The sequence below is a fragment of the Lodderomyces elongisporus genome, chromosome 1 (genome assembly GCF_030384665.1).
Source record: "Lodderomyces elongisporus chromosome 1, complete sequence".
Lineage (NCBI taxonomy): Eukaryota > Fungi > Ascomycota > Pichiomycetes > Serinales > Debaryomycetaceae > Lodderomyces > Lodderomyces elongisporus.
Window position 1 is genome coordinate 1,830,359 of NC_083673.1, and position 12,474 is coordinate 1,842,832.

At 37.3% G+C, this 12,474-nt stretch overlaps 4 protein-coding genes across 4 annotated transcripts; 3 read left to right on the forward strand and 1 right to left on the reverse strand. All coding sequences in view use genetic code 12, as the record gives it.

Annotated features, from left to right (window-relative positions):
* Positions 1-153: 153 nt before the first annotated feature.
* EFR3 (plasma membrane localization protein) lies at positions 154-3,054 on the reverse strand (the record flags this gene model as incomplete). The annotated part of the gene is made up of 1 exon (XM_001528110.2): positions 154-3,054. One exon carries the CDS (start codon positions 3,052-3,054, stop codon positions 154-156), a length of 2,901 nt encoding a protein of 966 aa, XP_001528160.2.
* Positions 3,055-4,065: 1,011 nt separating this feature from the next.
* Positions 4,066-6,006, forward strand: CEF1 (Pre-mRNA-splicing factor cef1; the record flags this gene model as incomplete). Its single annotated transcript, XM_001528111.2, has 1 exon — positions 4,066-6,006. The coding sequence occupies one exon, from the start codon at positions 4,066-4,068 to the stop codon at positions 6,004-6,006; it is 1,941 nt and encodes a 646-aa protein (XP_001528161.2).
* Positions 6,007-6,417: 411 nt separating this feature from the next.
* Positions 6,418-8,913, forward strand: RIM20 (pH-response regulator protein palA/rim20; the record flags this gene model as incomplete). Its single annotated transcript, XM_001528112.2, has 1 exon — positions 6,418-8,913. One exon carries the CDS (start codon positions 6,418-6,420, stop codon positions 8,911-8,913), a length of 2,496 nt encoding a protein of 831 aa, XP_001528162.2.
* Positions 8,914-9,541: 628 nt separating this feature from the next.
* On the forward strand, positions 9,542-12,470 carry PVL30_000658 (uncharacterized protein; the record flags this gene model as incomplete). Its single annotated transcript, XM_061119177.1, has 2 exons — positions 9,542-9,587; positions 9,646-12,470. 2 exons carry the CDS (start codon positions 9,542-9,544, stop codon positions 12,468-12,470), a joined length of 2,871 nt encoding a protein of 956 aa, XP_060975160.1.
* Between the last annotated feature and the right edge of the window lie 4 nt (positions 12,471-12,474).

Genomic DNA, 12,474 nt, shown 5'->3' on the forward strand with positions numbered 1-12,474 from the left:
GCAACGACTTTGAAACGCAAAGGTTTTGTTGTTGTTGTTGTTGTTGTTGTTGTTTTTATCTTCTGTTTCTCTTCTATTTGTAAGAAGGAAAAAAAGGAAACATGGTATATATATATATATATAAATTAATTGATCTACTACTAAATCTAAAACTTAAACGACAAAAGCGGCTTCATCGTCACTCTCTAATCCTGCTAAAATCGAATCCACGTCGTGTGAAAGTAAATTCTTGCCCAACACAGAATCATTGGATACAGTATTTTCCATTGCTCTAGAGGAGATATTTGGTGTTCTCAAGTGATTATTCGACATTACTGATTTCAAATCGGCAACTCTTGGAGAATTGACCTGCCTTGAACCAAACGTATAGATTGAACCATTGCAATCATCAAAAAAACTTGTTTCGTTGATGCTGCTCAAGTGAGATGTGGTGTAGTTGTTTCCATATGGGATACCTCTTTGTTGATAATGTTGGCTAAATTGTAAGATTTCAGAATGAATGGTTTGGATATCGCTTGCAGTGCCCAACCCGAGACCCGTATAAAGTCCCCTTTCTGAATTTGATGACGCAGCATCAGACGACAACCCCGTATGATTGATGAAATTGGTTGGTACAAAATTCTCTGGCTCTTCACCATCAACATTCATATTACCATTGGAAAGTGGGTCAAGGAAGGTATGATTGGTGTTTTTGGAATCATTGTTGAATTGACTCATATGTGTGCTAACTTGCGATTTTTCAATCTCGGTTAGCAAAGGCTTTTGAGGATGTAACCAAACAATAAGGAAATTATTTCCACAAGCAAACTCCTCAACATTCTCGCTCTTGATACGAAGCTTGATATCGACACCATTTGCATCTTTAGGTAGCACTCTATTCGTCTTGTTGGAATCAAGCTCAAACGAGCCGGCATCCAAACCAAAAATCCAAAGCTTGTTTAACTTCCTGTACTCTATTGCATCTAATGTATGTTTAAATAATTTAGAAGCTTTACAATATCCGGCCAAGTCATCTTCATACTGCTTATCAAGTGTTTTCAAGATATGATACATCAATATATGTGCAATGGTATCCTTGTAAAGCTGCGATTGTGTAAACTCGTTGGTTCTGTTGAGTTTCAACACCCAGTGGTGGAAAAATGGGATAAAGTTACTAACAAAATTTAAACCCAAGATGCTCACCATATCCTTGAGGACCGTAACAATTAAAAGTACCAACTCGCTGTTTGGCGAATCATAAGTGTCAAAGAACTTATCTGTGTACATCAACAAGTGCGAAATAAAATTTTGTTGATGCGTGATATACTGGTTGATATCTGGCTCAGTAAAAGTCTTTCCCGCCAGTCCCGACTCATCGGCACTGAGAAATTCAGAGCTTGCGCTTGCATTCCCTGGATCCAATTTGGATTGTGTTCTCGTCACTTCATAAGCTGAACGAGAATTACCTATTCCACCACTACTACCACTACCAGCGGCAGCTATGACCAATTCACTATTCAAGAATTCATCAAAAACTTGCAAGTATTTGGCTTGAATGCTGTGGATTTGTTGCACTGTCAAAACGGTACTTCTGCCATCCTCAAATTCGCTTTCGGGAGCCAACAAACCTAAACTTATATCCCAGTGCTCCAAGTTGACATGGTTTCGGCTGATTGAACTTGTCTTGTTCTTCAAAATCAAAAAGATTTTAGAGATATTGTCCAAAAACTGAACAATTAAGTTGTGAACTTTCTCACCCGAAGCACTTTGGTTGCCATCAACAAAGGAGCCATCGAGAACAAAGTCCACCTTAATTAGGATCTCTTGGATAGAGTCAGGTACTTGGTCATAATAATAAATGTGAGTAGCAACATTGCAAATACAATCTGAGTAGATATTGGTCAACCCGTCAATCTCAGAATTGCTCAAATCACTATGTTTCAAGATCAAATCAGTTTGCAAATTCAACAATTGCTGAATAATGTCTGAGATGGAAAGACCAATCATACTGATTCCCGAAGAAAGCAAGCCCAACAAGTAGCGAGCGTATTGCAATTGCACTTGGTAGTTTGACTTGCTGAAACCCTCAACATTCATTCTGTTCAAAGTTGCCAACAAAGTTGAAGAGCTAACAAATCTCAATTGGATAGGTATCCAAGTCACACACAATTCTAACAAAACAATTCCCCAGTCCAAATTGATGTTAGCAGCATATACGTGCTGAACCACTGCTCGGGTAATTTCCGAGATTTGAGCAGTAGTGTTGTTATTGAAAAACTCCTTCAAAGCATTCATTGCCTCCTCGTTGACATCGGTCACTGTCAACGAGTCGTTGTCAAAGTCTTCATCTATTTGCTTGTTGATTAGATTTTGCGATTTATGTGATTGAACTCTTGATAATCGTTTGGTGCCATCTGATGACTCAACATTCATGTTGGTCCTCAATCTTTGCATAAGGCTACTTATATTGTTGTGTTGCATAATCACTTGGATTAAATATGGAATAGATAAAGCTATGAATTTCTTGGACGAGTTATTGGTATATCCCAAGCAATTGGAGATGTGCTTGATGGCAAAAAGAGAAATCATTTGCCATTCGAGTTGGCTTTGTGAAGATTGAGAGTCTTTGCCAAAGGAAATCAATGTCAGCGAGACATCCGTGAAATCTTGAACAAACTCTTTGTCACCACTAAACAATGCCCCGTCTAGTTTCTCACACAAGACACCATAAGTTTTAACCACATTTTTGCAAACAGCAATATCTCTTGTATCTAGACATATTTTCAAAATGTTGCATGCCTGTCGGGCAAAAACATTTAGATTTTCACTACATTTGATAATAAGCTCCTTGAGAATTGCCAATGTAACTTGCAAATTTCCAGTACGGTTTCTTGCAGCATCGTGTGCAGTTTTCTCCCTCAAAAACACACTAACCTTTTCTAATTTGACTCTACGCGTTGAGGCGTAGTACAACAAGTAACTCAATTCCGACGAATTTGGTTTCTTATCGGTGGCTTTACCGGCTGGATAACATTGAAGTATGAGCTTTTGGTGCTTATGATGAAAGATGTTCATTTTGCAAGAAGTATTATTTCTGACCTTGCTCCTGCTATTTGATGTTTGAGGTTTGGTATTTGTAACCTGCGGTCTGTGTTCTATCGTTTGCTAGTTATTCTTTTGAAGAAAAAACTATATTAAAAAAAAAAAAAAGAATAATTTGAAATAGTTAAAAGAAAATGAAACGAAATTTCAGCAAACTATACTAGAAACCTTGTCTTAAAAGTGCTGTAAATGCCAACAAAGTCGTGATGTGATTTTCTCTCGTAACCTTTGATAGTTTCTTTGAAAGTTATAACACACGAATTAAATCTACCGCGACCAAATGTGTGACAAAATTGGAAACCCGTGGGATGTGAAAAAAATAGAATCTCTGTTGAAAGTTTTCGATTTCCTCAACAATAATCTTTCTCTGGATGTATAATGAAGAAAGAGAAAGAAAAAAATAAGGACAGAAGAATAAAAAGGAAATAGGAATTCAAATCCAAAAAAAAAAAAAAATTCTAATCAATAAGAAAAAAGCACTAAGGTATCCATATATATACACACATTATATGCAATGAAATGGTTTGTGAATGTCCCCTGGAAATACATGATATAACGCAAACGACAATTTAATCTTTTTATTATTATTATTATTATTATTATTATTAATTAATAATTAATAATTAATTTAAAAGAAGGTGGGGTTAGATGATGGAGTTAAGGAAGACTGTTGGTAGCGCAATTGGTTTTTTTTGATCAGCATCTGAAAATATAAACTTCTTATCCTAATATGGTTAAAAGTAATATCCAGTATACCAGGAGTTAAAGAAAAGTTTCAAGGTTGGATGATATAAACTATTGCAATCTCAACATATTCACAGACAAGTATAATCAATAACTAGTCAGCCGCACATTGAATTTTGTTTCTTTGTTTCTTTGTTTTTGTTTTTTGTTTTTCGTTTTTCGTTTTTCGTTTTTCGTTTTTCGTTTTTTTTACAAAAACAAGAGCATCTGCAAATATAATCACTGTATAGTATCATCGTCATGGCTTCTTATGTTAGGGGCGGCGCATGGTCCAATATTGAAGATGAGATTTTGAAAGCTGCAGTACAAAAATATGGTACAAACCAATGGGCACGAGTCTCTTCGCTTTTGCCGAGAAAGACAGATTTACAAGCAAAAGCTCGTTGGAATGAATGGCTAGATCCAACTATTAATAAGTCCGCGTGGACTGCGTTGGAAGACAAAAAGTTGATTGACCTCACGAAGCTACTACCAAATCAATGGAGAACTATTGCTTCAAGTTTGGGAAGAACAGCAACACAATGCATCGAAAGATACCAAAAACTTATTGAGGAGGCTGCTGGTTTGCCTTCAAATGATTTACGGCTATCAGGTCCCGGTATCGAGACATTACCTGCAACAGGTCAACAATTACTGGCTGACGTATTACTTGGTGCAGATAATGGTGGTGACGGCAGTAAAGTGAATGCTAATGATCCCAACTTTGTTGCAGAAGCTCAACCTGCTCGACCAGATGAAGAGGATTTGGAAGATGACGAGCGGGAAATGTTGGCAGAAGCTAAAGCAAGATTGGCAAATACTCAGGGTAAAAAAGCCAAGAGAAAAGCGAGGGAAAGGATGTTGGAAGAAAGCAAAAGAATTGCATTGTTACAGAAAAGGAGAGATATGAAAGCCGCTGGTCTTAGCATCAGCTTAAAGTCGAAAAACAAAAGAGCCAAGAAGGATGTTGATTATGTTAATAGTATCCCATTTGAGGTTGTTCCAGCTCAAGGCCCATATGATGTCAGTGAAGAGATGCACGATAATATAACTGAAGCTAATCAGTTCAAATCACAAGTTGCTAGGCGAGGGATCAGTTTGAAGGAGGTGGATGACAAAATCAAGACTCAGCAACATCAAAAAAAGGAGTTTGAATTAAATCAAAACAAAAAAAAACGTGAATTGAAAGCAGAGGAGTCAAAAGGAGATAATACTGAGCCCATCCAGTTTAAGAAAAGAAAAACTGATGGCGAGCTTACAGAATCATACATACAGGAATCCACAGGAGAACGCACCGAAGCTTTAATGCACCCAAAAGCTTTGAAACCTAATAAAAAACTTTTACCGTTACTCAAAGGTTTGTTTTCCAGAATTCCAAAAGCACTACATGAGAAGGGAGTGCCGAAATTCAAATTTGCTGATGAAGAAGAGGGTGCTAATACTGATAATGCAGGTGAGATAACAAACGGAAGCCACGCGGAGTCTTTGAGTAACTCGGGGCGCCGTGGTCTTCAAGAACAGAGGGAGAAGCATCGACCTACTCAAGTTGCAATGCAAAAACTTCCGATACCAACACCCTCGTCTGCAAGTCACATTGATAATGTTAAGGATAATGTCAAGGATAGTGAAGAGCATGTGGATTCAGATTTGGTGACTTTGATTCATGCAGAAATGGAGAAATTAATCAGTTATGATTATGAAAACTCGAAAAAAGACAACCGTGTTTGGCAAATAGGTTCCTCATTGAATGATAATTATGATTCAAATGGCAAAAAATTGAAGAAGAGAATAGACGTAGAAAGAGAAGGAGATGATGACAATATATACAATCAAATATATATGGAAATAGAAGAGGAGTTGGTAAAGATGAAAAAAGAACCTCATAATATCACCTATGAGTTACCAAAAAGCTTTGCAATTGCGAAATTGGTAATATCTAAAGTGCGGCAATTAGATCAAGCCAATGAAGAAATGCAAACCATGTTAGCAACGAGTAGTCAAGATTTCGAAAGGAGGAGAAAGATACTTTTGAAGGAAATATCACGTAATCAAATGGTATTAATGGAAAACAGTATCGCGCTCCATGTGGCTAAAGCGAGGTCTAAAGACGAAAAGGTTCAAAATAGTGAGTTACAAGTTGCCTTGGAAGGGGAAACTGAGCGATTATATGAGAGGCTTAACGTAAAACAATCAAAAGATTGATTGATGCAAGGTTAATGAATTAACGACAAGTAAAAACATGAAGATATTTATTGTACTCATATGTATGTATACATATATATATATATATATATATATATATATATTATAGAACTCGATTACTATCTAAATTTTATTTCCTTAGGTATGTAATGATTGTATTAAATGTAATAAAGAAAATTAAAATTGGAACAACAACACAAAATGTCGGGCTCTTTAATAATTTCGCAGTGGGGAGAGCGCAAAAGTATTAGTAGGGCAGGTGAAACAAAACACAATTTCGCAACTATAACTATTATTATTACCCATATTATCAGCCTCCTGCTTATCTTCTATAAATTGCAATTTGCAAGCACCCCTTTCTTTAGCCATTACATCCACCTCAACTTCCACACCCTTTCTTCCAATTAGGTCATGGCTACAAATAACCTTCTAAATGTTCCATTGAGGCATACTTCCCTGATAGATTTGGGTCAAGAGCTCAGTTTAGCCATTACCGAAAAGTTTTTTCAACCACCATCACTCTTTGATAAAGACCTTAATTATTTAACAACCCTCCGTAATGAGATTCAAACGATAAGCAATAGCAAAGGAGCTGAGTTGCATTCTTCTTCTTCTTCTTCTTCTTCCTCATCATCATCATCATCATCATCATTGACACAATTAGAGTCTCATTTGAATAAACTATTTACATACTTTGCTTCGCTTGAGTCTATTAGCAAAAAATTCCCTCAAGACTCCGTACTATTTTCTTGGACCCCTACAATTTACAAACAAAACTCTACTCCAATAAATGTTGCTCTGTTCAAGTTTGAGCAACTCAATGTCATTTTTCAAATAGCATGTGTTTACTCTATAATGGGATGGGCCCAATCACGCCACTCAGATGAAGGGTTGAAGAAATCGTGCCAGTATTTCCAGCATGCAGCAGGTGCCTTTAACTTTCTTAACGAGCAAGTCCAACGTGTTACAGCCATGAATTTAAAGGATCGTCCTTTTGAGCCACAAGAAGATTGGGATAACAATACGATCCTGTGTTTGGTATATCTTATGCTTGCTCAGGCGCAAGAGGCTATTTGGCAAAAGGCTATTCATGGAGAGACGACTAAGGACTCGATCATTGCAAGATTAGCTGTTCAGACTTCAGAACTTTATGCAGACGCGTTAAACTATTCGCAAACGTCAAGATACATCAACTTGGAATGGCAAAATCATATAACTGTTAAAAAGTACCACTTTCTAGCCGCTGCCCATTTGCGAACTAGTAATGTGGCGCTTGACAATTTTCAATATGGAGAGCAGGTGGCACATTTGAGAGTAGCTCAAGACGCAGTGAAAGTTGCTGTGAAGCACAAAAAATATGTAAACAGTTTTGTTATTGAAGATCTCACGGGGTTGCAAGAAATAGTTGATGCAAAACTACGTGTGGCTGAAAAGGATAACGATTTGATTTATTTAAAGATTGTTCCACCTGAAAACGAATTGAAACATATTGCAGGTGCATTGATGGTGAAACCAATTAGTCCATCGGAAAAGTTTCAACTCGGAAAGACACAAGCGCCAGTATTGTTTGATGAGTTATTACCGTATGTAATCATACATTATGCACAAGCTTTGAGAGAAAGGCAGGATGATTATGTACGAGGAAAAATATTTGAGCCTATACAAGGGTTAAATCACATGATGACCAAATTTTTGAATGAAAAAAATCTTCCTGCAAGCATTGATGCGTTAGAACAACCTGAAAATATTCCAGACTCTATAGTGCATCATTCTAGAGATATAATGGATCATGGAGGCGTTAACTCTATTGAGAACGAGCTTCTCAATTTAAGCGGCTTAAGAAAAGAATGTTTGCACCTTATTCAAGAATGTCAATTGCGAGTCGATATGGATAGGCAAGAAGACCTGTTGTTGAGACAAGGACACGAAAAGGAACAGGAACAGGAACAGGAACAGGAACAGGAACAAAAACCCGGCGACTTATCCCATTATCAAAGACAAACCACAGATGTAGCTGCTCGTGTACTTATTGAAAAAATTCACAAAATGAGAGAGTACCTTGATCTAGCTGTTCACGGCGATATACAAGTGGAACAAAAATTCAATAGTATTAAGGACACTTTGGCGGTACTTATGGGTGGATATGCGTCGCTTCACAAATTTATACCAAACTCAAACTATGTTAAATTGGACAAGAATGTTGCTAATGTGGTGGCGGAGCTTAGAACTGCATTGAATGACTGGGACTCTATTGAGTCGAGCCGATCCCAGTTTCTACAGGATGTTGAAATTAAAAACAGAGATAACAACATTTTGCCCAAACTTATTCAAGAATACAAGCAACGCAAGGAAGATGCTTTATATGACAATCAGGGACAATTTCAAACGAATGCTTTCGAACTTGTTTACGAATCCCACTTTAAAATGCTTGACCTGGATATTTCGTATATTCAGCAGACCAAATTAGAACAACAACAACTTGAATCAAGGATTGATACTATCAATACTCAATTTATTCAACTTTATACCTCTACTGTCAACTCCACTCAGCAGAAAAGACAAATGGCAATGCAACAGTTGGACTCGGCATATGTAATGTACACTGAAATCAAGGTCAACTTAAATGAAGGCTTGAAATTCTACCATGATTTTATCACAAGAGGAAATAACGTGCTTCGTGATGCTGAAGAATATTTAAGAAATCGGAGAATGGAAAGTAGAGAGTTGGAGATGGAGATGAAATTGAAGATGACTAAAAAACGTCAACAAGTAGGAAATAATAATTTACAAATCCCAGTAAGGGGCCAAAGTGACACTGCGACTAGCCGAGAGCAACCAAAGTTAGTTTCTCCTAGAGGACAAAAGTCCAATGTTTGGGATCCAAACTCTGGTATCAAGTTTGGATAAATTAGTATATACTTTTCAATTCAAGTCTTTTATCTACATTCCCTTTCATTTATTTCAATATATATATATATTTCTGATTTTATTTTGTTCCTTACTTCCATTTCTAATTTCAATCTTTACTTCAATTTACATTTTTACTTTTATCACTAATCATTGTTTCCACTTTCACTTCTATTTTGTATTGTTTTTTTTTTCTTCTTCGTCTTTAATCCTTGGTCCCCAGTTCCTTCACGCTATAAATGAATAGATGATCACCAAAAAAAATCAAAAAAAAAATAAGAAAATAAGAGATTAAAAATTCAAAAACAAAACCTTCTTTAGTACAAAATGAATTACTTTTCAAAGAATTTGGAATCTTGAGGGTAGTTTCTTGAGTATATTTCAATCGAATTGAGGTTTAAAATTGAAGCACCGTTTGTAAAGATAATATAGAATAGCTGCAAAAATATAACTGAAATAAAAAACAGGGGGGGAGAAAAACAAAAAAAAAAGACGAGCCATCTGGGTGACAGTCGCGTTGCAAACTTTCCGAAATTTTGGTATAACCATTCTCATCAATTTCGTTATCTGTTTCAACTCTTGTATTGATAACAAAAAGGAGAAGCGAACAAAAACAAAGGGTAATGGCATGGGAAAAGCGAACAAGACCATGCTGCAACTGCAAAAAGTCAAAGGTCAAATGTGTTTATGATGGAACGTTACCATGTCAGCGATGCCTCAAGAGCGGTCAAGCTGCGACATGTCAGTTTGTCACAAAGCTCCCCTCTTTAAAACTTCCGGCATTAGATCGTGATAACCATCGATCAACAACAACAGCAACATCATCATCGCCGTCATCATCATCAATATCAGCGGCAGCGAGTGCATCCACATCAGCTATACCAACAACGACAACGTCTTCTAAATCTTCCTTCTTTGCATCTACTAGTACGGGACGGCCGTTGAATTCAATACATCCAATAAGTCTTCTGAATAATGTGCACAATGCAACACGATCCGATGCATCACAACATTTTGGCCAAAGAATAGTACAACCACTGATACCAGCGCACCTTCCAGGGCCAGTATTGCCAAGTAGAACATTACATCCCCCAGTGGTTGCAACAGAGAACACGTTTCAACATGTAATAGCACCGCTGCGGCCAAATTTACCTACTACTAATGCCGCCTTGAGCCGACAGCATCTAAATACGTCCATGAGTAATGGATACGATTGGAAACTGCTGATTGAAGAACGGATGAACTCATTCGATAGCAAAATAGACGGAATCATGGATTTTCTTAAATCAAGTCAAAATCGAATACAACAGAATCAACTTCCTATGCCGCAAAATAAGTCACAACCGCAGCACTCGCTAAACAATGAGTACCAAACACGATCTGAATTGAGTCAGCAAGATTTTTTACTATCGTCGACTTCTTCTGGAATTCGGGAAAACTCGATATTGCCATCAAATTCTCCGCCATTGCGACCACCACATCCACTGCAACCGGCGTCGTTATCATCGACATCCCCATCGTCGTCAACATCGTCGCCGTCGTCTTCAATAACGCATTCTCCAAAAGTAACATATTCTTCTGTCACAACTAATTCAAACTTGAAAAGACCACATGCAGAGGATCATCTTCATGCTGCAAGTAAAAGACATAAAGTTTTAGATTTGAACGCTCTTAATCGTCCCCCAATCCCAAAAGACTTTCGAGATGGGTTTATTACCAAAAAAAATGCTAAAGAGTTGTTCAAGTTTTTTGACACATACATTTCACAGCAACTATTTGGCTTTGAAATTTCAAAATTCAAAATCAACGAAATTTGGGACACTTGTCCTGTGCTTGTGTGTGCTGTTTGCGCCATTGCTTCAATCCACCATCCCAAGCTATGCAAAAAATCCGAGCAATTGCAAGTTTATCTTCGGGAGCTTTGTGGAACTCTATTTTTCTTAAACCGACCAAAGCTGAAACCAGAGGCATACAACACAATTGTTGCATTGATATTGTGTAGCTTTTGGCTTTCTGACTCTCAAATGTTTACTGGTTTGGCTTTGCAGATTGCTAAAGAATATGGCTTTAATAAATCATCTAATCCCAATAACGAAAAAGGGCAAGAGCAAAGCACGAGGAATAGTAAGGAAGATTTAAAATTGTGGTATTTATTGTATGTATTAGATGGACAACAGAGCATGGCTTTTCACAGAGACCCATTGTTCAATGGCCAAGAATATACATTAAAGCACAGTAAAGAGCTTTTGATTTCAGAAAAAAGCGGTAGCAATAGTGGTGATGAAGGTGATGAAGGTAATGAAGGTAATGAAGGTAATGATGATGATCATCATCATCATGATCATGATGGTAATGCAGATTTAGATGTTTCGAAGATTAAACAACCGTCTTTGTCAAGTACAACTACTACGGCCGCTGCTGCTGCGGAGACTAAAGCCAATACTAGTGGTGGAGTTAAATACAAGGCCAAGTCCGATAGTGAAATTCAGTCACGAGTTATTAAACAACAATTAACGGATTTGCGCTTAGTATCACAAGTTGAGTACCATCAAGCTTTGAATGAGGCGTTTCGTGGTGATGCGTGGGATTTACTTATGCCGGCCTCATTTGGCATTCCTTCCAAAAGCAATCTTGAGTTGGACAAATGGATGGTCTCCTGGACGGTACTTTTGGCCCCTGGAAATTATGGTGCAGTATGGTCGTCAAAAAGTACACTCATTTATTACAATTTTGCCAAGATGCACATAAACTCATCAGCGGTAAGGAAGTTAGCTATTAATCCTACCGAGGATGGATCATTTCCTACTTTGGAAGAAAATCTAATTATTGGAGACAAAAAAGGTGAAAATATAAATACCTTGAATAAAATAAGGCTGGAGGATAACAAGCCTTTGAAATTAAACAAAAGCGGACGCATCGACGATGATGGAGATACCGATGATTCTGAAACCTCCGATGAAGAGGATGAGGATGATGAGGATGATTTCATATCAAACAAAGAGCTACTTTCTCCTGATGAAGCAGCAATCAATGCCAACATTGCTCTTAATGCTGCACACACGGTCATCAATTTGGTAATCACGGATAAGGACATTCTTGATAATCTCCGTTATGTACCTGTGCATATCCACATTATGTTATACTATGCAGCATTACTTTTGATAAACCCTCCGTCTCGATCCAATAATGTTTCATTCATTTATACAGCAGAGACATACTACGACGAACTATTGGATAATTTAAGAGTGGTCAATTTGCTTCGTAAAAGAATTTACAATAACTTGCCTATTGACTCGAAGTTTGGAACGAGATTAATCAAGAGATTGGAAAGTTTAGAGCTGGAGAAATTAGCGACGATTCAGCAATTTGTTGCGAAATTGCTGGACTCGGACATCAAAAGTTCAATGGAAAAGAAAGTAAATGCACTTTTGGACCTGAGTGGAAACATCGAAGAATTGATCGATACAAACGATAGTGCAAACGATAGTAGCAAAGCATCTACTCCAAGATTGGAGAAAATCAGTGCTTGGCCAGGTTCAAACCATGGACATCCATAATAAT